The 25,602-nt window shown below is 54.3% G+C and overlaps 7 protein-coding genes across 7 annotated transcripts; 5 read left to right on the top strand and 2 right to left on the bottom strand.

Annotated features, from left to right (window-relative positions):
- Window positions 1-36: 36 nt before the first annotated feature.
- Window positions 37-1,752, top strand: V2A60_006917 (peptidase C65 Otubain-domain-containing protein; the record flags this gene model as incomplete). Its single annotated transcript, XM_083258207.1, has 3 exons — window positions 37-108; window positions 204-294; window positions 515-1,752. 3 exons carry the CDS (start codon window positions 37-39, stop codon window positions 1,750-1,752), a joined length of 1,401 nt encoding a protein of 466 aa, XP_083114333.1.
- A 769-nt stretch (window positions 1,753-2,521) lies between these two features.
- On the bottom strand, window positions 2,522-4,110 carry V2A60_006916 (glutamine synthetase family protein; the record flags this gene model as incomplete). The annotated part of the gene is made up of 2 exons (XM_083258206.1): window positions 2,522-3,561; window positions 3,678-4,110. 2 exons carry the CDS (start codon window positions 4,108-4,110, stop codon window positions 2,522-2,524), a joined length of 1,473 nt encoding a protein of 490 aa, XP_083114332.1.
- Window positions 4,111-8,464: 4,354 nt separating this feature from the next.
- Window positions 8,465-10,295, top strand: V2A60_006915 (citrate synthase-like protein; the record flags this gene model as incomplete). Its single annotated transcript, XM_083258205.1, has 3 exons — window positions 8,465-8,512; window positions 8,747-9,621; window positions 9,800-10,295. The coding sequence occupies 3 exons, from the start codon at window positions 8,465-8,467 to the stop codon at window positions 10,293-10,295; spliced, it is 1,419 nt and encodes a 472-aa protein (XP_083114331.1).
- A 1,178-nt stretch (window positions 10,296-11,473) lies between these two features.
- On the bottom strand, window positions 11,474-11,875 carry V2A60_006914 (uncharacterized protein; the record flags this gene model as incomplete). Its single annotated transcript, XM_083258204.1, has 1 exon — window positions 11,474-11,875. The coding sequence occupies one exon, from the start codon at window positions 11,873-11,875 to the stop codon at window positions 11,474-11,476; it is 402 nt and encodes a 133-aa protein (XP_083114330.1).
- Window positions 11,876-12,604: 729 nt separating this feature from the next.
- Window positions 12,605-15,467, top strand: V2A60_006913 (ATP-binding protein; the record flags this gene model as incomplete). Its single annotated transcript, XM_083258203.1, has 4 exons — window positions 12,605-13,128; window positions 13,181-14,245; window positions 14,312-14,410; window positions 14,462-15,467. The coding sequence occupies 4 exons, from the start codon at window positions 12,605-12,607 to the stop codon at window positions 15,465-15,467; spliced, it is 2,694 nt and encodes an 897-aa protein (XP_083114329.1).
- Window positions 15,468-17,054: 1,587 nt separating this feature from the next.
- Window positions 17,055-19,460, top strand: V2A60_006912 (calcium-activated chloride channel-domain-containing protein; the record flags this gene model as incomplete). Its single annotated transcript, XM_083258202.1, has 4 exons — window positions 17,055-17,172; window positions 17,271-17,424; window positions 17,516-18,239; window positions 18,303-19,460. 4 exons carry the CDS (start codon window positions 17,055-17,057, stop codon window positions 19,458-19,460), a joined length of 2,154 nt encoding a protein of 717 aa, XP_083114328.1.
- A 2,983-nt stretch (window positions 19,461-22,443) lies between these two features.
- Window positions 22,444-25,448, top strand: V2A60_006911 (uncharacterized protein; the record flags this gene model as incomplete). Its single annotated transcript, XM_083258201.1, has 5 exons — window positions 22,444-22,607; window positions 22,672-22,726; window positions 22,806-23,309; window positions 23,365-23,550; window positions 23,604-25,448. 5 exons carry the CDS (start codon window positions 22,444-22,446, stop codon window positions 25,446-25,448), a joined length of 2,754 nt encoding a protein of 917 aa, XP_083114327.1.
- Between the last annotated feature and the right edge of the window lie 154 nt (window positions 25,449-25,602).

Genomic DNA, 25,602 nt, shown 5'->3' with positions numbered 1-25,602 from the left:
CATCCTGCGCACCGCTCCTCTGCCCGACCACTCACCATGGCGAGCTCTGACGAGCACGGCATGGCCGCCCAGCAAGAGGCGGCCAGAGCCTACCAACCGACGCTTGATGTAAGCTGGCGATCCATCGATTCTGTCTTCTCTTCCTCTGTCGCTCGGACTCTCGCCGTCGTCGTTGCAAAGACCGCTAACCTCCAAGCCCGCAGGGTCCCATCGTCGGCGAAAAGACGCCCATTGCTGCCATCGTAGAAGAATATGCCAAGGCAGATCCAATCTATGTCGACAAGACAATGGCATGTACTACCACGCCCCCGCGGTTACCCCGCAGAACGCGGTACCCATCTCTCTGTCTCTTCTTGCTAACGTGCGTGGGAGCAAGCAGGCCCTACCTCATACGTACGCCTCATACCGCCCGATCAAGGGCGACGGCAATTGCGGGTGGAGAGGCATGTATTCACCTGTTCTAGCCGGACCTCTATGTCATCTCTCACTCTCATGCTAACAATTTCCCTCGCAGCAATCGGTTTTTCATACTTTGAAAAGCTTGTGGAGGCGGGCGATGTCGACCAGGTCGAGGGCGAGGCGGCCCGTCTTATGAGCATGAATCATTTTCTCGGCACCGTCGGTGGCTACGACTACTATGAGGACTGGGCCGATGAGGCCATCGGACTGCTACGCGAGCTGGCTGGTTGCGTCACCGATGCGCCCAAGGCGCACGCCCTCATTCATGAGCGGTGGTCTGACAATGGCACCGGCAGCGCCCTCATCTACTACCTCCGCCTCCTCGCCGCCACCCACCTCAAGGCCAACCCCGGGCAGTACGACCCCTTCGTGCCAGACGGTCAAGGCATTCAGTCCTACTGCGGCCAGTCCGTCGAGCTCCCCGACCGCGAGATTGAGCAGCTCGGCATCATTGCTCTCTACAACTGCCTCCTCAAGCCCCTCGACTTCGTCCTCGAGATTGCCTACCTCGACCGTAGCGCTGGCGCCGAGGTCAACACCTATCGCTTCCCGGAGGAGGCCCATGGCAAGGACCCGGTGACCCTGGGGCCCATGATTCACCTGCTCTACCGTCCAGATCACTACGACATCCTCTACTCCCGGCACACCGCCGCATCTCTGGTGCTGGCACCCGGGCCGGAGCCTGGTCCAGTACTGATAAACCGGGCGACAAACCTCTACTCGCATACCCCCATCAACAGCACGCACAGCAACCTTGGAGCGTACTCGACAGGCGACCTTAGTATTTTGGCATCCCTGCCGTCAGCCACAACACAGAGCATGCCATCGCTCTCCTCGCCAAGTGTCATGCACGCGCCGTCGTCTTCGTGTGCCTCCTTTTCGCCGGATGGGCAGTGGATGCCCTCGCTCCCCGGGCATGCCTCACCAGGTGTTTCTGCGGCTGCGCTGCGCGTGGTGCAGGGCCGGCCCCATGCCGTCGGCGAAACGGTCGTCTCGTCGCCCGCCGGCCCTAATCCGCCACCGGTTCCTCAAGCGTCCGACTCTGAGTGCAATATTCGTTTCAGCAAGATGCAGTACAACTACGAGGAGGACAGTAGCAAGGCGGTCCTTGGCCTTCTCCCTTTCAACGTCACCACCACCACCTTCAAAAACAGCGTATGGAACAGGGCACACTTCGGCAACCCGGAATTTCGCCCCGAGCAGTGGCGTCCAGGCGATGAGGGGGCCGACGATCGCACCGGCGGTCCACGCAAGAAGAAGGGCGGCGGCGGCGCTGCCGCCAAGGAAACGTAAAAAAAGAAATTGGAGAAAAAAAAGAATGTCTCAGGATTTTGGCATATGCAGTGCGTGCGTCCGCGCATGCACACCGGCAGGCGTGTCTGGGCCCTGGCCAAGACATGGGCGTTTTTTTTTCCTTTTTTTATCTCTCATTTTCTTTTCTGCGAATGTGGCGTCTGTGATGCACAACGCAGATAAAGGAGGGAGGGGAATTAGTGAGTAGGCGGCAGCTGAAACATGGGTTGGAGAGGATGAGGCGGGGGAGTATTTCTATTTGACATGAAAGACGTCTTTTTTTTTCCTTGTTTCCTTAATACACGTGAGCAAGTTTGTCATGTCAACCTCATATAGACTGTCATCCTCTTTTATCATTTAGTCTCTTTTTCTATTTTATATCATGGGCACAGATGCGTTTGTGGCGGGCAAGAGCTTCATACACAGACAGAACAAGATAGATGTGCAGAAAGCAAACATCAAATGAAATCAAAAAGACAAAAAAGGCAGAGGCTGTCGCAATAAAGATGTACGTCTGACCGTCACCAAGTCGTGCTTTGTCAAGACCGACGAAAATGCATCAAGATGTAGACCCAAGAAAAGAAAAAAAAACAAGAGAGGGAAAGTACCAAGAAAAGAGAGACAGGTTTCTATATGAGTATATGCAGCTTAGAGAAAATTCATAATTTGCCATTACTTAATCACGTCGCGAGCAGATGTTATTAGACTGTTTCAATATAACGCTTCATCTCCCTGCATTGCATTGCGGTTAGTAACCAGTCTTGAGGGTCTAGCCATCATCATAGGCGATGTGGTTGTGGATGGGTGGGTGATTCAGTAGCATGACATACCAGTCTGTAACAGCTTCATCGAATAAGCGAACTTCATTTTCGCGGGTGCCGCCGAAGTGATCGACAAAGTCGTCGCCAAAGACCTCGCGGGCGATGCTGTCTTTGCGCATGAAGCGCTCGGTAGCTTCCTTGAGGCTCTTGGCCAGACGCTCACCCATGTCTGCATCGCCGCCGACATCCTGGCCCATGGCGAGGGGCGGGCAGGGGATCTCGAGCTTCTTCTCGACGCCGCGCCAGCCACAGCCGAGGATGGCAGCCATGACATAGTGCGGGTTGGTGTCGGCGCCGGGGACGCGGACCTCGAAGCGCGTGGCCGAGGGCTTGGACGTGGGAGGCGAGAGCAGACGAATCGAGGCGGCGCGATGCTCGAGGCCCCAGGAGACGGTGACGGGAGCCCAAAAGTTCTCGACCAGACGCTTGTACGAGTTGACTGTGGGCGCAAAGAGAGGCATGATGTCGGGTAGGCCGACAAGGATGCCAGCGAGGAAGTGTCGGCCGAGATCGGAGAGGTGGGCAATGTCCTTCCACTGGGCGTTGTCGTCTGGCGATTCGCGGGCCAGCAGATTCTTGCCGTCCTTGTCGACGAGGGAAACGTGAACGTGGCCACTGTTTCCGGGCATTCCTTGCTTGGGCTTGGCCATGAAGCAGGGAATGATGCCATGTTGTGTTCCGACGCTTTTCACAACGTATTTGAAGAGACTGGCACGGTCAGCCATCTCAGCAGCCTCGTCGAATTCGAGGGCAGCCTCAAAGACGCCCGGGCCGGATTCCGTGTGCCAGCCCTCGATGTTGCAGTGAAAGTCGACGCAGCTATCAAAGACTTGGTAGTAGTAGTCTTTGTTATGCACGGGTCGATTCAAGGAATAGCCAAACATTCCCTCTGTGAGAGACGGCAACTGGTCGTGAGGGTTCTGCTGCAAGAAGGAGGCGGGTGATTTGGAGTCGTCGGGCGTCTTGAAGGTGTAAAACTCGTACTCAGCTGCGGCAGCAGGGGACGGTTAGCAGGTTGCTTGTGCGTTTGATGGAACTTGAGGTGGGAGTCTCCAAGTGGACGGTAAGAGGTCAAGAAGGGCAGGGAGAAAGGAATAAGCATACCGCCGGCCATTGCACCATAACCTTTGGTGCGTAGGCGGTCGAGCTGAGTTCGTAGCAGGCCACGTGGGCAGGCGGAAATGGGCTTGCTGGTTTCGGGATCGACGAAGCTGATGAGGAAGAAGGGAATGTTGTCTTCCCACGGGATCCTGCGAAATGTGGCGAGGTCAGGAATGGCGAGTATGTCGCGGTAGCCGTTCTCGGCGTTTGAGATTTTGAGCTCGCGCATGTAGGTCTTGTCGTGCATGTCCCAGCCAAAGATGACGGAGCAGAAGCCAAAGCCGGCCTCGGCGACGGAGAGAAACTTTTTCTTGGAGACGACCTTGCCGCGGAGGATACCGTCGACGTCGAGGCCTGCGAGCTTGACGCGGTTGTCATTTTCGAGCAGCTGGGGCAAGTCTTTTGCCGTGAGGGCTTTGGGGTTCGGTGTCGTCATGATGCGTGGGAGGGAGGATGGGTGGGTGGTGGCGGTGGAGGGGAGGGAGGTAGAGAGGCGCGGGGCACAAGACGGCGACGGCGACGGCAGTTTGGGTTGAGAAGAGGGGGGGGAGGGGGGAGAAGCAGAAGATGAGGGCGTCTCAAAGTTCAAGAATGGAAGAAAAGAAGAAAAGGGAGAAGAAGTGTAAGTAGAGGTTTACGATTCAATGGAAGGGGAGGGGGGATAGAGAAATAGAGCTGGCGAGGTCGGACGACTACCTACTTGGGTACCTAAGCTTTTTGAGTGGTGCTCCCCGGTCCTGGTCATAAGCAGGTACAGGTAGCTGTTGGAGAAGGCGGGGGAGGGCTGCAGCGGGCAGAAAGAGGCAAGGTTACATGGGAATTGGATTAAGGAGGAGTACCGGGGTAGCGTCAGAGGTACCGGGAACCTGCCTAGGTAGCGTTTTACTGTACCGGCATGCCAAAGACACGCGCACACTATGGGGACCAGTAATAACTAATAAAGCCAGCTTTTCTGGATTTGGTACGGATAAAGGCAAGGCAATTACTTACTTGGATACTATATGTTGGGGTGGCACTTTGAATGTGAGGGCGGCAAACGTCCGGCCAAGTACAGCTACCTGTGCACCTACCTAGCTACCTAGGTACTACTTACTGAAGTTAAGTACCTTGTCGGTGGAGGTACGTACTACTTAACCGGTCAGAACTTGGTGCGTCATGACCACGACCAAGAAAGCAGCACAACGGAAAGTGGGCAAGCGGCAGATAGGTAGGTACAAGGTTTCGGAGCGCCGTCGTGGATATCAAACTGCCTTTCGATTATCGCGGTCTAGATAAGACGATTCCATCTACTTAGGTGCCTTGGCCTACATATGCATGTAGGTACACTGGGCATGTGCATGTTGAAATAATATGTAAGTAGAAATGTAAGTACTCCGGGAACTTGTAGGTACCTGGAGCGCCGTGGCGAGGCAAGTACAGATAAGCTTTTCTCTCTTTCTTTTTCTTTCGCGGTTGCTTTTGGCTCTTTTTTTGAAGAAAAGAAATTTCTTCTCTTTTCTCATCTTCGTCAATTCTGTCTTTTTCTTCTTCGTTTTTTCCTTTTTTCCGCAACACAGTTTTATCAATAAGTCGATGTGTCCTATTTATCCTATTCGTCCTTGAAAAAAGAGAGCGGTCCGCCGAGCTTGGACCCACCTGTTGGCGTTGGAGAAATCTTTTATCCACTTTTTCCCCAGCGACCGGCGGCTCTCCTGGGCAGGCAGTTTTGTTAGGTACTTAGTCGGCAGGCGCTGCAGATGGTATGGCATGGCACAGTATGTATCAGTATCAGCCACAGAGTGGCAGACGCAAAGTGGTGAACGGGGGTACCAGCGCGTTGATCTGGGCTGTGCCAAGGTTGCTGGGCAAAGCAGCTCGATTCAAGGCAGATGAAGGCGGGGTTGAGATGAAGCTCGCGGGAGAGAGGTCAAGGGGGGAAAAGGATAAAATAGAAGGACACGAGAAGAAAAAAAAAGCAAGAAGGAAGGAAAAAGAAGGAAAATAGTGTCATCTGCAGGTATCAGTACTCCGTACTCCGTACTCGCACTGGATCCTGACAGCGCGGCTACGAGGTTCACGCGGCTGCTCCAACCCCCTTTTCTCCATCTATCCACCCAGGTATTTTTTTGGTGGCCTCTCGATTTGACCACTTTGCGCAGAGCGCTTCACACGCCGTCGCTGGTCCTGCCATCATTCATCCAAACTCGCTCTTGCATCATGGTGTGGGGAAAAGGGAGGAGGGGGGACCGCGCTGTTGTCTGCACCTCTACGAACCCAAATCCCGCCCCAATCCCGCATATGTAGGTATCCATATTGCGACAAAAAGTGATGGACTGACAGGGCCCAAGGCGGACAGAACGGATAGGATTGGACCAAAGTCGGTCCAGCAGCGCGGTCCAGCCTTCTTTACAGTGACCTCGCTGTCCCGGAGGCTCCAGTCTCCAGACTCCTCCCCGATTCCAGACAGACTCCAGGAGCTTCCCTCCGTATTCCCTCCCCCGGCATGGTTACAGTCCCCGCCACATGTATGGGCAGGTTTTACCAGTACTTAGCAGTTTGACTGATGAGTCGAGGGAAGACCGCCCGGACTCTTTTCGTTTCTCACATCCCGTTGCCTTATAATACATGAGCAAATAATAATAGCAGTAAGATGTGCCTATTTACCCGTCATGCCTTTTTACTTTTCCCGACGCAGTGTCACCCCTCCCTGACTTCGGGCCATCTATGTAGTAGCAATGCAGGTTTTGCCGCGCTACGGCCGGTGAGGACCGCGGGCGGCGCGCACCGCTGCTGCATTCTATTTAATTCAACTCGAACCATACGCTGGACTTAACCAACCTCTAAATAGGTAACAAGTATCGAGGTACTCCATACATGCCGCATTGTACCAACCAGTCAGTCCCAAAGTACCAAAATACCACGCCAAAAGGGCGGGGGGGGGGCGGCTTCGCTTCTGGGTCAAATCTCAAGCCAACAATTATCGCCATCTTGGCAGAAACAAGTCTTTAGACCAACATCACTCCTTTTGTGTGGCATTCATCATCATGTAAATGCGCACAGCATGGATCAGCAAGTGGTTGGACGGACATGGGCTCTAGCAATACCTCACTGGACAAAGCACCGACCTTTTCTGCTAGTACAAATGCCGCCTCCCACCGGTCTAACTCGCGCATATCTTAACGCATGCCTACAATTCCCATCTCACTTCCACATACATCATTGTCGGACAGGCTGGTAGGTCTCCCCTCTTTTCGATTCTCATTTCCGCGCCATCTCCGCCATCCAGATGCCCCCGCCTACCTTGGTTGTCACCACTCCAGGGTAGCTAGCGTTGCGCCCTCACGGAATGCCATGGCCCAGTGGTACCGGCTGTCGCGTCGGAACACGGCAACGCTGCACTACGAATGGGGAAGTGAGAACAAGTGGAAGAAAGGAGTAACTTTGGCCCAAGATATGGCACATTCAACGATAAGGTATATGAGTTAAAGGATGCCATCCCCCCCCCCCCCCCCCCCCAAGCCACTCATCCTGTCTTGGACGACGTTTGGCGGGTTGCGTCGGGTTTAAAAGTGATGGAAGTCACCTGGCAAGGTCGTTATTACTCGAGAGAGTTCATAATATGAATTGGCGCCCGCGCCTTTTCTACTTTGGGGTTGCTTCCCTCGTCACCTATTCTCCTTCTTGTCCTCCCCTACTTCATCTGGGTTGCGCGACTTGAGGTCTGTTGGCTGGCCTGCCTCACCTGCCAGGCGGTGGTTTGGATTGGAATCGGTTGTTATCGGGAGCGCCGGCTGGCCTGGTGGAGAATTTTGATTGGGTGGCCGGCCCTGCTGTGAATCGGCTATAACCAAGCGGCCAGTCGGTTTGAATTGCGTGCCGTGACCAAAAAGCGCATACTGGGTTTTGAGAAGAGGCTTACCAGTTTCACCCACGAATAAAGACGAGAAGCAAAGTGGACTCGGCCATCTGAAAGTAGTAGCACATGTCAAAAAAAAAAATACAGAAACGGCCAGCTTTTGCTTAGAGCTGCTCTGCTTCCATGCCTTGATAGCGGTGTATTCATCACCACTCCAGTGCATGCCAGCTACTAAAATCAAGTCGACAAGAAAAATGGGACAATCGAAAAGCAAGAAAAAAGATTTTTTTTTAAAAAAAAAAAAAAAAAACCACAACTGAATTTTGTAATACAATAAATCCGATGCAAGCCATCAAGCCGAGCTGGCCGGCCACCATCGCAGCTTTGTTACCATAGATAGACGCCCGCCTGCCATTGGCCAATTGCGTGCTCCCGCTGAGCCGGCTTCCCTCGGCTGTTTCTGGCTAAAGCTCACCCAGCCAAACCCGTGTCGCCGAGCCGACGCCCCAGCTTTTGGTGTGAATGCGTTCGGCCGGCCGGGGTGGAGGGGGGGGTAGGAGGACCAAGCTTACTATTATGGCGGTCACTGACATTCCGAGAGAAGAGAGAGCAAGGAAAAAAAAGTCTCGCATACTGAGCACATCTTCAACTCTTTCTTTCTTTTTTTTTGCCCCTCGGTGTGATTGTGTGACACGCCTCTCCCACCCCCCCCTTTGGATACCTCTCTCTGTAAGTTTGTTTCACGGCTTGTTACCTACACCAAACCCAGCCAACCAGCGGCAATCTCGGCCTGGCTGCTGTTCACCCGCGTTCGCACCGACCACCGACCGGCTAACCCCACGTTTGCTTTCTCTCACTTCAGAGATCGCGATAGACTATACATACCTGCATCAACTCTCTTCTTTCGTCTTAACCCGAAAAATATCCCGATAGACATCTAGACATTCAGCACATCATGGCCATGAACCTGAGAACCTCTACCCGGGCCATTGGCTCCCTCAAGGTACGTTTCACCCATCCGCCAGCCCGTGGGCGTTTGACCCAACGGCTGGCCGATGACGACCAAAATCACCAAAACCCGCGAGGCAACCGTGTCGCCGCGCGCGCCATCATTTCCCCCCCTCGCCATTGAGAAAGAAAATCATCCAGGTCCCCTCCCCAATCCAGCCGTCCTTTCCTTCCCTTCTTTCCTTCTCTCGGGACCCGTTTGGCTGACCGTTTTTGACCCGCCAACCAGCCCTGGGCCCGCGCTGCTCTCGGCGGCGCCCGCTCCTATGCCACCGCCGAGCCCGATCTCAAGGCCACCCTCAAGGAGGTCATCCCCGAGAAGCGCGAGCTGCTCAAAAAGGTCCGCGCCCACGGCGACAAGGTCATTGGCGAGGTCAAGGTCGAGAACACGCTCGGCGGCATGCGCGGCCTCAAGGCCATGGTCTGGGAGGGCTCCGTCCTCGACGCCAACGAGGGCATCCGCTTCCACGGCCGCACCATCAAGGAGTGCCAGGCCGAGCTCCCCAAGGGCACCACCGGCACCGAGATGCTCCCCGAGGCCATGTTCTGGCTCCTCCTCACCGGCAAGGTCCCCTCCACCGCCCAGATCCGCGTCTTCTCCCGCGAGCTCGCCGAACAGGCCGCCATCCCCGCCTTCGTCTCCAAGATGCTCGACGACTTCCCCCGCGACCTCCACCCCATGACCCAATTCGCCATGGCCGTCTCGGCCCTCAACTACGAGTCCAAGTTTGCCAAGGCCTACGAAAAGGGCCTCAACAAGGCCGACTACTGGGAGCCCACCTTTGACGACAGCATCTCCCTCCTCGCCAAGCTGCCCACCATTGCCGCCAAGATTTACCAAAACGCCTACAAGGGCGGCGGCGCCCTCCCCGCCGAGGTCGACCTCGACCAGGACTGGTCCTACAACTACGCCGCCCTCCTCGGCAAGGGCGGCAAGGAGAATGAGAACTTCCAGGATCTCCTCCGCCTCTACCTCGCCCTCCACGGCGACCACGAGGGCGGCAACGTCTCTGCCCACGCCACCCACCTGGTCGGCAGTGCTCTCAGCGACCCTTTTCTCTCCTACAGTGCCGGTCTGCAGGGTCTGGCCGGTCCTCTTCACGGGTAAGTTTTTTCTTTTCTCCTGTTTTTCTTCCCTCTTTTCCCGTTTTGCTTGTAGCCTTTCCAAACGATATCAGCCGGAGAGAGAGATGCAAATGGAAACAAGCAAACGAACAAGCAAACGAACAAAGAGCCAGACCGAGAAATAGCAAAACTCAACGGACTAACTCACATGCCACAGTCTCGCTGCCCAAGAGGTCCTCCGCTGGATCCTCCAGATGAAGGACAACATCCCCGCCTCCCACACCGAAAAGGATGTCGAGAACTACCTCTGGTCCACGCTCAACTCGGGCCGCGTCGTCCCCGGCTACGGCCACGCCGTCCTCCGCAAGCCCGACCCCCGCTTCGAGGCCCTGATGGACTACGCCGCCGCCCGTCCCGAGATTGCCCAGGACCCCGTCTTCCAGCTCGTGGAGAAGAACAGCCGCATCGCCCCCGAGGTCCTCAAGAAGCACGGCAAGACCAAGAACCCCTACCCCAACGTCGACAGCAGCTCCGGCGTCCTCTTCCACCACTACGGCTTCCACGAGACCCTCTACTACACCGCCACCTTTGGCGTCTCCCGCGGCCTCGGCCCCCTCGCCCAGCTCATCTGGGACCGCGCCCTAGGCCTGCCCATCGAGCGCCCCAAGAGCATCAACCTCGCCGGCCTCCTCAAGCAGGTGGAGGGCAACTAAAGAAAGGAAAAAAAAGAAGAAGGGAAAATAAAGAGACAATGATAGAGCCGCAATGAGCGGCCTCGTTTCGGTGCCGTCGATTGGCAAGAAAAGGGGGGGCGAGTCGACGGATTGTGTTGAGCAAGAGGAGGGGGTGCGTTCTGTAGCAAATGATGTTTTTTAGTATTATATTCTGCGCAAGCACGACAAGACAAAAATGCTGAAAGGAAAACAAATCTCTCCCTTTTTCTTTTGTGTAAAAGGAACAAGTTGTGTCCAGGTTCCACGTATAGTATGTTGTAGTAACGTCCTAGGTAGCAATGGAGCGGCCACCAATCGGTATATACAGAATCGGGAACGTAGCCGGCAGCCCCCCGGTAGGTGGCCGGATCCGAGGCGGAATTGGCCGATGGCCAAAGCATGGGCTGGCTACTCGAAAGGTGATTATCCAATATGGTAACGCCCATTTCTTCTTCTTTTGGTTTATCGGTTTATAAAATTATTTTTTATCCATGATCTCGAACTTCTGCAATAAAAGAGTGCAAGAAAAAATGGCGTGCTTTGTACTTGGTAATAACTCGTCTTTTAGAGCATCACGAGCGGCGACAGTCAAGTTAACAGGCTGACTACTTGAGTGGCAATTATCCAGTAGAGAACAACGCACATATACTTTTATTGTTTCATGAATTGATCGATTGATGAATTAATTCAATTATTTGATCACAGAAAAGAAAAAAGCAAGGACTTTTGCTAAAGTTTCTTTGAGCCTTGCTAGAGGCGACGGGCAAGTCAACAGGCTTGCTACTCAAGCGGCCATTATCCAATAGAGCAACGCACACTTCTTCTTCTCTTGTCTGTCATTTTAGGTCCATTTGTTCTTATTTACTTCTGCTCTCTGAAACAGTTTCGTATCAGAAGAGAGTACAGATAAATCAAAGTGGTGTCTACTTTGTACAGCTTCCTAGAGCCTGGCGAGAAACAACCTCGTCCCAACAACAAACGGACGAACCAAGCTTTCAGAAGGGCTTGGCCCTTCCTCGTCGTCTTCTCTCCCACCCACCCACCTTGCACGCCTCCTCCCGCCAGACTCACTCACAGCGACGAACGGTATTTTCACAGCCAGGATCTTGCGGTTTCTCCCTGCCTGCTCCCTCTCGTCCGGCCCACAGACGCCTGGGGCGGGTCCACGCCGCCGATGATCACCACACCGCCGCCGGCGCCCACCTCGGAGCACGGCGTACTCGAGGTTGACGTCCCGATCCGCCGTCGACGGCCGCAACAAACGTCGTCGATGCCGCTCCACTGACGCAGTACGCCGTCTCACGGTGTCGCCCGGCTGCCAGTGGCCGCGCAAAGTGCGCCACCTCGGCGATGACAAACGTCGGCCCGCGCCTCCGCCGGACGAGGGGCACGAGGAACAAATGCCCGTCCGTCAGCAAAGCCCGTCGCCGGCCCGCACATGCGAGAAAAGACATGTGCACGTAAAAGTCGGCAAGGCCGGCGACTCGCTGGTAAAACTCGGTCGCGCCGCGGGCAACGGCCTCCTCGTCGATCTTGTCCTTGCAGAGGCCCTCGTGGTGGTAGATCTTCCAGAGAGACATCGCGGGTGCGGTTGCGCGTGTCGGTTTAAAAAGAGAGGGATAAAAAGGGCCGACGCCTGAAAGCTACATATGTTTTCTCTCCGGTCAATTTCTCAGTTTGACAAAGGAGGGAGGACCTGGACGAATGAAAGGAAAGGGAAGTCATATGCATCTGGCAAACTGCAAACTTCAGTATGGTGTCATCGCGGATATCAAAAAGCTGACCGCCGGCCACGGGGACTGAGTTGGTCGTCAGCCCTGAATTGGAGACTTTGTAGAGCCGGTATCTTCATCAAGGACTCGAACAGCACAGGGGAAGGAGCAACAGCCCAAACGACCTCAGCGACGTTTGTCTCGGCGGAGTTGCTTCCTCGATTGCACCCCAATGTCCGATCCTTGAGCATCAAACCTCGCCGGCGGACGCTTGTATACAAGTTGAAATCGAACTCTACGGGAAGCATACCCGTCTCAAACCCTTACATTTGCCCCGCGCGTCACTCAATCATCACTGCATGGTGAGGCTGGCCATCCTATTATGCTAACGCCACAGTGCCTCTTCAATAGGTCTTCTATCCTGTAGCACGTCGGCATGTCTGCCTTGCCCCGCTCGTGGATTGAGCTGAGGTTTGCTGCCCAGTCCCTGTAGCAGAACAAGGCCCCCCAGATCTGTGAAATGTAAAAGAATTCATCTTGACACTTTCCAAGTTCTGACGGACAGAGACGATAGCCACCAGAATGATGGTCGGCACTATGGTTTCGCCAGATCCTGCCCAGTCGGCCTTGTCAGAGTGCACCTCAACTGTCGCGGGTACACAGAGAGAAGCTTTGACAATAAGCTCGGACAGCGGTCTGTGGTGCAAAGCATTCAAGCTTCTCGGCGAGAGAGATCAAAATCAGCTGAAAACGCTGCCGAAGGGTCAAAAGTCGAATGATAGCATCATCAAAGACCTGCTCGATGCCACCCAGCGGCGCAAGGAAGAGTGCTTCAAAAGGAAGTGGAAAGTCAAGATAGCAGGGCGTGAAATAGTCATCCACGACATTCTTGACAAGATTTCAAGTTGGATATCAAAAGTTCAAGCAGTCGGAGACATTCTTATTCAGATCGATCCTGTCCATGCGGCCGCGCCATGGGCAGCTGTAAGATTTATTCTGCAGACGTCTTTAATCTACTCGGAGAGGCATGGGCATATTTTGACATTGCTGGAGAAAGTCACACGTTATATCTCGATCTACCCTCTGATCGAGTGGCAGTATCTACAGCCCGAGAACAAACTGTGAGCCTGCTATCTGAGTGGCGCAAATACCATCCTGATTAACATCCAAAAGGTTCACAACGTATGCGGAGCTCTCCCAGAGCGTCATCACCCAATACAAGAATATCCTTGAGTTTTTAAGCGAGGCAGTTCGATTTTATGAAAGCAGCACATTAAATCGAGTCATCCAGTCGGTGAGCACCTCCAAATCTGACATTGAGGCGAAGTATCAGCCGATTCTCACCGGCAATGACGTAATTGATGCTTGGACGAGGGTTGCGGACGCCGAAAAGTCAAATCTCATCATAAAAAAGACAAACGAAATTTTCAAACTTGAGACTGATTCCAACGAGGAATCATCCAAGCTATGCAAAGTCCTCCAGGAACTCCAAGGACCCATCACCCGAACTTCGAGTCATCTGGAGAACATTACGGACAATCTTGAAAGGGATGCACGCCGCAAAATTCTGAATACAATCTCCGTATTGGAGCCTGGAAGACACCATAAGCGAGTGACAGAAGACAGGTTGGAGGGGACTGGACAGTGGCTCCTTCAGAAGCCCGATTTCTGCAGTTGGCGACGCGACAGTGTATCATCTGTGCTCTGGCTGCATGGCATACCCGGATCGGGCAAGACCAAACTCGCATCACTCGTTGTAGATGAGCTACGGGCATATGAAAAAGTCGCCTATTTTTACTGCATTCGATCGGAAGCAGAGCAATCTCGCGGCAGGGCGGACAAGATTCTAGCTAGTCTGGTACGGCAGCTGGCTTGTTTGCGGCCGCAGGCACCGATTCTGGAACCAGTCATGACGCAATACACCAAAGGAGTTACGGAATACGACCTTCCAGAATATGGTGACCATGCATGGTCCATCACGGACTCGGAGAAGGTCCTAATGCGTCTGTTGGAGGAATATCCTGCCGTCACCCTCGTGATTGACGCGCTCGACGAGGTTCAACAGCAAGACCGAGGTGACCTCCTAGCTACCCTCACTCGGCTGGCAAGAAATGCACCGAATCTGCTCAAAATCTTCATCTCTAGCAGATACAACTATGACATTGTTTTGGAACTCAAAGGCTTTCCGAACATTTACATCGACGCCGAAGATAGTCAAGCTGACATTAAAAGATTCATGTAAGAGACAAGTTTATGATGCGAGACAGTTTTTCGTTGAGTATTGATACTGAAATTACCAAAAAGAGACAGGAAACTCGAAACTTTCAAGCTGCCAGAGGGTAACGGACAAAATGAATTGCGAGCCGAGATTGCGACAGTGTTGGGAGACAAGGGCGGCGGCATGTGAGAGAAGCCCGCAGCCAAAATTTCAAATAGAAAGCTAATAAACCCAAGGTTTCGATGGGTAGAAATGCAGTTTACCTATCTTTCCCTGGCTGGAACTGTCGCGGACGCTAGGAAACGACTGGGCCGCTTGCCACCGACTCTCGCGGATACATATTTGCTGCTGTATTCAACGATTGAGGATCTCGGCGGATACACGTTTCATCTGGCGGCATTTACTTTTCAATGGCTATTATGTGCAAAGAGCGAGATCACCGCCGACAACTTTGCCGCCATTGCCGCCATGGTCTGCCCGATTGAAGATTCAGGGGGGAGCATCTCGAGAGACGCGCCACCAATACCTACAGCCACAATTCTGAAAGCTTGTGTCAACTTTGTCACGTTACAACAAGACGAGCTTGTCTTTGCGCACCTGTCCGTTCGTGAGTTCTTGGAGTCTCTTCGAGAACGAAACCCTCAAGGTGCAGGGCACCTGTCGGACAAAGATTGCAATACAAATATATCAATTGCGTGTCTTTACTTCTTCAGTACCCGAAGTGATGAAACGCACCGCAACTACCAGAAAAGTCGAAGACGATTACTCCTTTTTGTCGCAGAGGAAGCTCGCGGCGAGACTGCTGATGCCGTTGCCACCACGCCCGGCCCTTCTCAAAGGCCCGATCAGAGACAAAAGAGATATCAATTAAGAGACGAAGATGACGAGTTGGGCTCTGAGACCCTTTCGGACATTTTCCCCAGGAATACCAGTAGGCCTGACGGGTTCATCGCCATACACATGAGCGTGCCATGGTCGCTCGGTCTCGATGAAATAGGTGCTCAGAACTCTGATGGCGCTGATGACGTTGACGCCAAGGGAAGGTTTGGAGCGACAACTTATGCGATTTCACACTTTTCTCACCATGCACTGGAGAGCGATCCAGAATGGACCAAAGGGCCATTTCGGGACATGTTGGAATGGTTTTTCTGCGAAAGAAAAGAGAGAAGATTGTTTTTCAAAATGATAGAGTGGAACGAAACCTGCAAGCGCTTTCGCAAGATGAACGCTTTTGCAAGATGAGCCGGCAACGGCTGGGTTGGCTCAGCGGCAGTCCTTGATCAGGTTCTGTCCAGCTTCAACACCAGGAATAATACATATTCTTGGCACCAAAAGTTGTATGAGGTTGCCTGGATAGCTTTGTTAGTAAAAAGGTATGCTCAGTCGAGATCCACAGTAGTTCGCTTGCCATCGTGAATACGGCCCCAGGCCTCAATCGCTACAGGCACCTCGTACCAGTCGTGAGGCCGTTGCCGTCAAGTATGAGCGAGTCTCTCGTTTCCACATGGTACTTGCCTGACTGTACAAGTAATCTGGAGTCGTTGCAGAGCGATCTCGGAAAAATTTGGCCAATATGGGTGTATATGGATCGCTGATCCTGATAGCTCAAATAACTACCGGCGGGCAAAGTCTTGAGAAGAGAATGCCGACTTCAATTGAAAATGTTTATGACTGGAAATTTTGAGGCGCGAAACGGATGGCTGAGCGAGTTTCTCAACCATCAATTTACTTGATGGAGTCAAAGCTAGCCCGGTTCAAAATGCATGCTACTTGTAGCAGCAGATCACAAAGACGCTGCCGGGCTCACGATCCATGTTTCCAATTGTGTCTAATTATAGTAAAAAGGGGGTGAGCAGGTGCAAGGTTTATCAACCCGGAGGATTGGTTTAATGCCTATGCCATGAGTGGGGTTCTATTTGAACTCATTACCAGTAGGATATTTTGGCACCAAGCCTTCTTCTGTAGAGGCAGATGCGTCTGATAATGAAAAGTTTCACACATCCGCTTCTCTTCCCTGTACAGGTTCTATCCACAGCCCAGTCTGTGAATGGCCCAGAACTCTTGGTATTGCGTGTCTCTTCCCAAACAACACACAAGTTTCAAGCCAAGGCCAGCAAAACTGCTCCAACCCATCTAGGTGGTGGAGCGGCTCCAGCCGTTGACGCACATCAGCGGTACGCCCCTCGCTGTCAGCGAATCAACTTGGTTGCCAGATTTGCCTTGGACGGCGCGCCGGGAAATACCAAGAAATCGTTGAGCTGCCAAGCTTCCGTACCAGAGGTGGCGGGAAAAGAGACCGACAACAGACCCGAGACAGCAACACAAGTGCTTGATGAGCGTGATTTGCCCAAGGATACCAGAGTACTCCGTACCTATAGCTATATTCCTGCTCAGTGTGCCCACTAAGTAATAAGAAGTTGTCAACTAGCATGGCCACGGAGCGAGCTTCCGAGATGAACTACTGAGTAGCCCTGTCTAGCTCAGACACACGCCCGGAGCGGACCCGAGGGAGCACTCTGCTTTTAATAGCACGTTGAGAATAGCGCGCCCACTAGGGCTAGAACTAGTTGTCCCGCTGCCCGGTACAGTTTTCGGGAGCCACGGGATCGACGGCGAACCAACCTCTGAAGCGTATTTCTGGGCCCCCTTGGTTGAACAAAAACCCACCCGGGACATGCTGCGCGCGGGGAGGAGCTTTCATTCAGCAACGAGGAGCACGGGCAAAGCACAGGAGTCAATCCGACAACCTTCCCATCAACTGCAATTGCTGCCGCTGGTTCGACATCGTAGCAGTTGAGAGCCGCCCACCCGCCCGCCCGCCCGCCCGCAATGACGTCCATCCCGTTGCTGAACGTGGACGCTTCGGCGGCCATTGCGCCACTGAAGCCGGAGTCGACTCTGCGCTGCAACGACAAATACGTCATCGTCTACGACTTTTCGGACATTGGTACGAAAAACCACTTGACCTGCAAGGTTGGAAAGCAGGCAGGGAACACCACGATCCATGCGCATAACGGACCGGCTGACCCCCTCCTGTTGGTTTAGACTATGACGACGCAACCAAAGAGTTCTCGGAGCTGCTTCAAGACCTCGAGGAGGCTGGCCTCCACACCGAAGTACGACCCGGATACGACCGCTCGATTCTAGTCTTTGTCAAGGCCCCGCGACAGCTTCTCGGGAACTCGGTATACAAGGAGAGGTGAGTAGCCCGCAACGCGACCAAAAAGCTACAATTGCTTCGAGTGCACAGCTCCTGACCTGTTCTTGCCCCCCCTTTGTTCAATCGCTAGGGTAAAGGACTGGCTCTACTCGGTCACGCAAGTCCACCCGGGCGGCGACAAGGACTCGGTCGTCACCGGGCGGTTCGAGGCCGAAGAGCTGCTCACCATGTACCACCTCGTGCAGTGGCCCAAGGAGCGCGGCGGCGCCGGCGTCTACCCGGGCCTGGGCAAGTGGACAAACGTCAAGGCGTGCTTCCCGATCCACAACGAGGCCGTCAACAAGGCGCTGCTCCGCCACCTGAGCGGCCGCCTGCTCCTCACGACCGAGGACCTGGACCGCATCCGCGACCTCTTTGGCTCCAAGGTGGCCTTTTACTTTGCCTTTATCCAGAACTACCTGACCTTTCTCACCTTTCCCGCCGCGACGGGCGTCGTCGCGTGGCTGTGGTTCCCAAAGTACTCGCTCGCGTACGCCGTCATGACGAGCGTCTGGTGCACCGTCTTCCTCGAGTACTGGAAGCTGCAGGAGGTCGACCTGAGCATCCGCTGGGACGTGCGCGGCATCCACAAGACAAAGGTCAACAGGCCCGAGTTCAAGTACGACAGGATCATCGTGGATGCCAACGGGCAGGAGATTCACTACTTTCCAAAGTGGAAGCAAATCACGAGGCAGCTCCTACAGATTCCATTCATCGCGGTGGCTACCTTGGCGCTCGGTGCCATCATTTGCGCCGTCTTCGGTGTCGAGGTCCTCATTTCCGAGACCTACACCGGCCCCTATCAGTTCTACCTGGTAAGAGCGCTCACGCCCGCCGCCGTCGCAGAGCTTGATCTTTGCAGCTCACACTTGCTATAGGAGTATTTACCGACCATTATTCTCGCCGTCGCGATCCCCTATATCAACTCTTCTTTGGAGGGCGTGGCCGAGGCTCTCACTGCCTTTGAGAACCACCGGACCGCCGACGCACACGAAGTCTCGTACACGCAAAAGCTCTTTATTCTCAGCATCATTACCAACTATCTTCCCATCCTTTTGACCGCTTTTGTATACATTCCCTTTGGGCGCGAGATCATCCCGCATCTCAAGAGCGCCGTCCTCGCCGTCCTGCCGGGCCTCGAACACACCTTTGCAACGCATTCGTTTGAAGCCGATGCGGATAAGCTCCGCAACGAGGTGATTGCGTTGACTCTGACGGGGCAGCTCTCTAGCTTCTTCGAGGAAAACATCCTGCCGTATCTGAAGCACAAGGCCACCCAGTGGTACCGCGTGTACAGGCGGGCGTATCCCAAACATGCGATGCTGCTCACAATGGTCGAGGATGACGAGGAAGAGACCGAGTTTCTGGCGCGCTGCCGCAACCAGTCATCTCTGGATACCTACAACGTGCATGATGACATGGCAGAGCTTGTCCTGCAGTTTGGATACCTGGCCCTCTTCTCGCCCGTCTGGCCCCTGATCCCGCTCGGCTTCCTGATCAACAACTGGATCGAGCTGCGGTCCGACTTTGCCAAGATTTGCATCGAGCACCAGCGCCCCAACCCCGTGCGCGCGGACGGCGTCGGCCCCTGGAACATGTCGCTCGACATCCTCACGTGGATCGGCAGCATCTCTACGGGCGCCATCGTCCACATCTTTGGAGGCGACGGCATCAACAAGAACTGGGCGACGCTGCCCGTCACCATCTTCATCAGCGAGCATATCCTGCTGCTGCTGCGCGCCGTCACGCGCGGCGTGTTCGAGAAGCTCGGGTCGGAGCAGATCCGCCGCGAGCGCGCCGAGCGCTACGCCCGCCGCCTGGCGCACCTCGACGAGATCGAGGCCAACAAGCGCGCGGGCCTGCACCTCAGCGTCGCCGAGCGCGAGCGCCGCAAGTCGGTCCTGGTCACGGGCGACGAGAAGTTTTGGACCAAGCAGGTCGAGGACGGCGCGAGCGCGGACATGGGCATCAAGCTCATGGCCTTGGCCAGGGACTGGGAGCAGAGACGCGGCCTGAAAAAGGTCAAGACGAGCTGATTTTGAGCCAGAACCCATAGGCGTTCACACGGTCGTCTTTGTCCCTGCTGAGTAGGGCAAAAGACTTTCTTAGCATTGTTTATTAATTTTTGAGGCCTGGTGTTTATATTTATCCTTCAAATTCGATACTGAATACAAAAGCTACATTTCCTGATAGTATCAAAACTTCCGGGCTGCGGTGAAGTTGTTGCCGTTTTACACCAATGTAGGAAGCAAGCAGGTGCCGTACTATATACAGTCATCCGGCTCACCGATAGCGTATTTATTCAGGCTCCGGAATTCGTCTGGCAGTTTCCTGATACTTATTGTCTAGCGTTTTTTGAAGCTTCATCGACTGCGTAGTCTTTGTAGGGGGCGTGTTGGCCAGTGTTGGCCGCATGATGGCGAGAGCCAACACGGCCAAACCTATAGTTGGTAACTGCAACTTGGAAGCGATAGCTGACCAAAACTGCAAAGGGACTCTGACAAATTGACCAGCAAAGAGCCTCGGTATGCTCGGCTACAGAAGATGGTTTTCGCGATTCGCCATGGGCACCGCTTTCGGCAAGCGGGTTTCGCTGCCATCCGTTCTGCAGAAATCGAAATTCCGGGCGGGGATCACCATTAATACACTTGACAGATTATGCGGCTAAGAACAAAAACCCTGGCTTTGACGACCATCAGACGACGCGACCACAACGCACTGGAATACAAGTGCCTTGTGCTGCGCGCTGCACGTACGAAAAGGATGGAGCTGCGACTTTGGCGGTGCCTGTCCGGTGGGTGCGTCAAAGTTTATCTTGCGTGCGCGCCATCGAAAAATGCCAAGTCGGCTTATGGAAAGAAGGAAAAAAAAAGAAAAAAGAAAAAAAAAGTCCGACCAGGGTTTGCGCTCGGGGCCCTTTTTCCTTGTGCGCGCGGGCGGGCGTCCGCTCGTGGACGGAGGCTTCCGGCCTTCCGCCGCCCCAGCCTGTCTGCCTGTCAAGCTGGGAAACTCGTAAGTCGTGAGCGTCAGTGAGTACCGGTAATAAACCCCAGCTGCACACAGGTCGTACAGAAGGAAAAAAAAAAACCGGTAGCAAGGGTTCATTTGAATCGCCGTGTTTCAACTTGTAACCATGCCAAGTCGCAGGCGAGCAGGCTGCGTGGACGGAGAAGACGGCTTTGTTCCTGGCACTCTTGTGATAACCGAAACACACACTAGCTAGCACTGATCAGTACTCAGTAGCTATTTGGCCACCACACAAGAACCCAGCTGAAAGAACAAGGGCATTGTGTCTTGGTCCTTTGGTGGTGCCGCCACCGCCCTAGCAGCCTGCTTGCTTGCCTGCCTGCGTCCTTGCCATCTCGGCGGAAAAAGTCTAAAGTGCTCAGGCTGGAAAACTCGACGGGCGAGGAAACGGCGGGGGTTTGCGAAAGAGGAGACAATGGCAAGTCCAGAACTTTGCCAGTGGACTCGGGATGCCATGTCAATTGCTTTTTTGGATGGTATTGAAAGCGGGCTAAACTTTTCATGCATGGGCGCCACGTCCACTAGTTTTCCAACCTTTACTTTTTCGGCCGGCCACTATTGTTTCCCGTTGTTGTTTTTTTTTTTTTCCTTCTTCTCGCTGTCCTGGTGTCGTAATCAGGCCCCTCGAAGCCGACCCCCGGAGAAGTGATAGATTACAGAAAAGTTGCCATCTGAGGGGTAAGGCTGGTCGGTACCAGGGAAAAGAGAAGAAGCTCCGATAACAAGTTGCAGTAACTAAAGTAGGCCTCGGCACTTTGTGTTTTGTAGTCGCAACACAGACAGTTTTGCAACGCTAGTCTGTCAATCGCGCCGTCTGTGCGGCCATGGACTTTCTTCAGCATGTCGCCGCCGCCAGTCTTCAAGCACAACAAAGTCGTTAAAGTGTCTTGGAGAAGCGCACACGCTCTGATGCCCTTCCGGTGGGCCTAACGCAAGGTCCGGCCGTCGACGGGCGATCCTCTGATTCCTCTCCCAGCAAAAAGAGTTCAATGGATCCCGACCAGGGGTATCCCGGTGTGCTGGTTGGAGTGCTCACTGCTGGTTGGCTTCGGGGAAAGCCCAAAACGGGCTTGCACATGCATCCTTGCATACAAATCTTAGCGAAATAAATTGGAGGAGTGATTCCCATTACATTGTGGCTTGCCCAGCCCGTCGGGACACTTTGGATTGGCGATGGAATGAATTTGGGGCCAGCATACTTGCATGCTGCAGCTGCAAAGGTTGTACCACGCACCACGCACGCCCGCCCTACTTACATTGGCTGCTCGGCAGACTGTCCCCTTATTATTAAGACTTGCTTGCATATTGAATTGAGTCTACCAGACGCCACGGCTTGACTGTCCTCTCAGCTGCAGGTGACAGTTGTGGCGCCGGCAACGCAATTGCAGCCAACGAGATCGCGTCTCGGCTGCTGTCAAAACCGGGGCAAAAGGGCACCGGGCCGCTCAGGCACTTTTTTTTCCTTCTCGGGCTGGCCTAGCTGCCTAGGTAGTTGGGTAGTTACTGGTTGAGCAGAAGGGGGACATGACTCTGGTAGCTCAGTTGACCAGTTGACCAGTCAAGTGTCCTGCGGCAGCACATCTGCCCGCTCTTTTCCCCATCGGCTATCCATGACAAGATGCGAGAACGGTACTCTTGACTCCGTAGGTCGGTCGACTCGTGTGCCAATGGAGGAGGGTGTGGATCCTTTGCCATCCCGCTTAATGCGATCCCCCAGCCTGTGCGTCGCAAGGTAGATGGGAAACGCAACTGGAGTGCTTGGACGTTCGTCTGAGCAGAGGAGGCAAGGGGGGGGGAGGGGGAGGGGGGGTTTGCGCAGCCACGGGCTAGATCAATGTACCCGCTGTGTCCTGTGAGGAGGACGTTTCCGTATATACTCTCCATGGACGCCATCGTACACCCGGGGTGACTGATTCTTCCTTCATCTTGGTTCGACTTTTTCCGAGACACAATCAGCACATACACAGGTCCCGGATCATATTGGTTGCCAAGATGTCGTCGGTAGATCGCCTGTTGGACGAGTACACGGGCAAGACTGTGCCCTACTCTTTCCATGCCGGCTTCGTCTGCCTCAGTTATGCTGTTAGTCTGGTCGGTGCCGGTTCGACGTTGGAGTTGATGAGAAGGAGAACATCCCACAAAGGTCTGCATAACTTGTAAGTCGCCAAACTACATCCCACCTTCGATTCCCGCATAGCGACCAAAAATTGACGTCCGCAGTCTCTTGCTGGCCGGCGCCGCCATGTGCATGGGTGGAATCGCCATTTGGTCCATGGTAAGCATTCTCCCCTGCTTTTGCAGAAAATGTGGCTTTGTTGGCTAAACTGTCTGTCTGTCTGTCTCTCTCTCTCCAGCATTTCATCGGAAATCGAGCCCTTTTTATCCTTGATGGCCAAGCAGATCTTCAGGTTGCCTACTCAACCGGGTTGACGGTAGCGTCCATGTTTGTACCGATTTTGGTCCTTCTCCTCGCCTTTCTTGCCGTCACAAACAATGATCGCGTACAATGGTGGAAGATATCCCTGTCTGGCTTCCTTTCGGGAGGAGCCATCTGCGGCATGCACTACCTCGGAAACGCATCCATCAGCAACTACCGATGCACCTACACCATCGCCTACGTTGTCGGCGCCGCCATCATCGCAGTCAGCGCCAGTACAGCGGCTCTTGCCGTCTTTTTCGTTTTCGAGTCCAGTTGGAAGACGGCCTGGTGGAGGCGCGTTCTGTGTGCTGCCGTGCTGGCTGGTGCCGTCTCGGGCATGCATTGGTGTGCTTCTGTTGGCACACAGTTCGTCCTGGTCGGCCGACGCAGTGGCAATGGAATGTCTCGAGACACAACCATCATCATCGTCATCTGCCTGGTATGTTCTCGGATTAGCTCGTATTCGAGAAGAAGTACTAACAATCCTTTGCTAGGCCATCGCCGCGTTTGTCATCACTGGTGCCTGCGCTGTCTACTCTATCATCATCAAGAGAAGCTACGCAAGCAGAGCCCAGCAAGTCGTGCTCGCCGTGGCCGTATTTGACAAGAGAGGACGCATTCTCGTCACCAAAGAGGGTCTGCTTCCGACCGAAGTCGTGACCGATTCGCTGCTTCTCCGGGTAATTTCTCTGCGTGCCCAACTCAGGCTTTAGCTGGTGCTAACGTTGCGTAGTCCCAAGACGAAATCTTCGATACGAACCACGCTCTATTCCATTGGGCGTACCGTGCATCAAGAAACTGGGCAAGCGTTTCCAATCTCGTCACTCGCATGGCTGCTCACGTTGCCCAGCTGGCCTACCAGCGGTACAGCAGCAGCGTGAAGCTCATGCAAGAGGACGGAAGCCCCATTCCTGACTACGATGTCGTCTGCTGCGAGCTGTTCACCGTTGCAGCTGCCTCTCTTGCCGCCAAGCTGAGAGTCAGCCTGGCCGACGTTGGCGTGCTGTGGGATGAGATCTTCGCGACTGGGCGAACCCGCCAGGGGCCAGAAGCGTACAACACCGAGGACAAGTCGCCGGAAGCCCCCGGCAAACACGCTTCGAAAATGACAGACTCGGATTCTCTGGCAGAAAAGGCCGAAATCTCCCGGCTCGAGTACGGTCGCGGTTCACTGATGGTGCTCGTCCAGCACGCCCGTACCCGACACGTCAGCGAGCAGCTCGAATCCGTTGGCTATCGGTTTGCTGAGCTGGACCAGGTGGTGGGCATCATGCGATCGAGCATGCAGATCAAGACACCGGATTTAGGACTGCGCCTGCGACAAATGGCGGCTCTCCCTGACAACGAGACCGCGCTCGCCCCTGGAGTTCACGTCGGTGCCTTTGCGATCCGAGCTCGAGTAGACCACACCGGCTTCGACGTGCTGGTACGACGGCGCGCACGCGACCTGCTGCCCACCGTTCCGCTGCCAATGCAACAGCTGGAGCACCGACACATTGGCTATCTCAACCACCTGCAGAACCAGACAATGGCAGTCGTGACCGACAGGCTTGCGTCTTCAGTCTCCCAACACTCGGATCTCGGCAAATTTGCGGCCACGCTTCTTGAAGGCATCAAGGAGCTACGCAGCACCTTTGAAGACGACGGCACATTCGACAATGCTCTCCTTATGCAGCAGCCGATCAAGGTCCCCTACTATGGCCGGGACAGGGAGTCGACCTCTCTCCACGCCACCGTCATCATGTTCCAGCTCGTACTCCCCATCCACAACGTCGTCCACATCCCCAAATGCACCTTTATCCCCCTCCGCTTCTTCAAAATCAAGCAGCTTGCCCAAGAGAACTCGCCATATCATCTAGACTTTTCGCACGCCGTCCACCGCGACATGTCGTCGATTCTGCAGGACAGCACGAGCAACCCCCTCAAGGAAGCCTTCGACAAAGTCGTGCAGAAGACAAAGGAGACCCTGCCGCTGTCGTCCGCCTCCCGCTCGCAAGCTGCCAACGCCAAGAAGCGAGGCCGTCACGGGAGGCGCGGCCCGGGAGAGCGCTCAACGAGCCAGGCGAGACTGTCCCCCGGCAAACTCGAAGACAATGGATCTCTCAATGCTGTGAGCGACGTCTACAGCGAATCCGAAGCGAACGGGTCGTCCATCCACGATGGGGTGCCCAACGCTTCCGATGTCGAAATGTCGTCGCTCAACGTCCCTCCTCCCCTGTCCTCCCCGAAAGCGTTCGGCGGCATCATGGTCTCGCAGGAGATTGTTGTCGAGACGGTTGAGCTGCCCGGCAACCTCCCGCCATACAGCGCCGGCCGACGCAAGTCCAGCGTTGCCGTGACCATTTCGCACCAGCCAGACACGATTACTTCCAGCGACTCTCGGAGCACGCAAGAGAGCACTGCAGATCTGCGCCGTACAGAGTCCTCCGCCCCCCCTGGGATACCGCAAAGAGATGTATTCTCGCATACGCGACATGCTGCAGACGCTTTCCGCGCCGAGCAGAACGCGAACAAGCAGGGTACCATCTATGTCGATGAACTGCTCTCTCTATGCATGCGGAAGCAAGTAATCATTTGAAAGTGGTTGCTTTGTGGATTTTCATGTACTATATATAAATACGAGTTAATTATGTGTTGTTTGACGATATTCAAGATACCTAACATTCATCAATTTATACCACAAGGCTTCTTCTTAACCAATCTGCCGATTACATTGTGTTTAAAATGCCCGT

This window comes from Cordyceps javanica, chromosome 4, assembly GCF_051103115.1.
Source record: "Cordyceps javanica chromosome 4, complete sequence".
Taxonomy (NCBI): Eukaryota; Fungi; Ascomycota; class Sordariomycetes; order Hypocreales; family Cordycipitaceae; genus Cordyceps; species Cordyceps javanica.
This window is presented reverse-complemented; position numbering and strand designations above follow the sequence as displayed.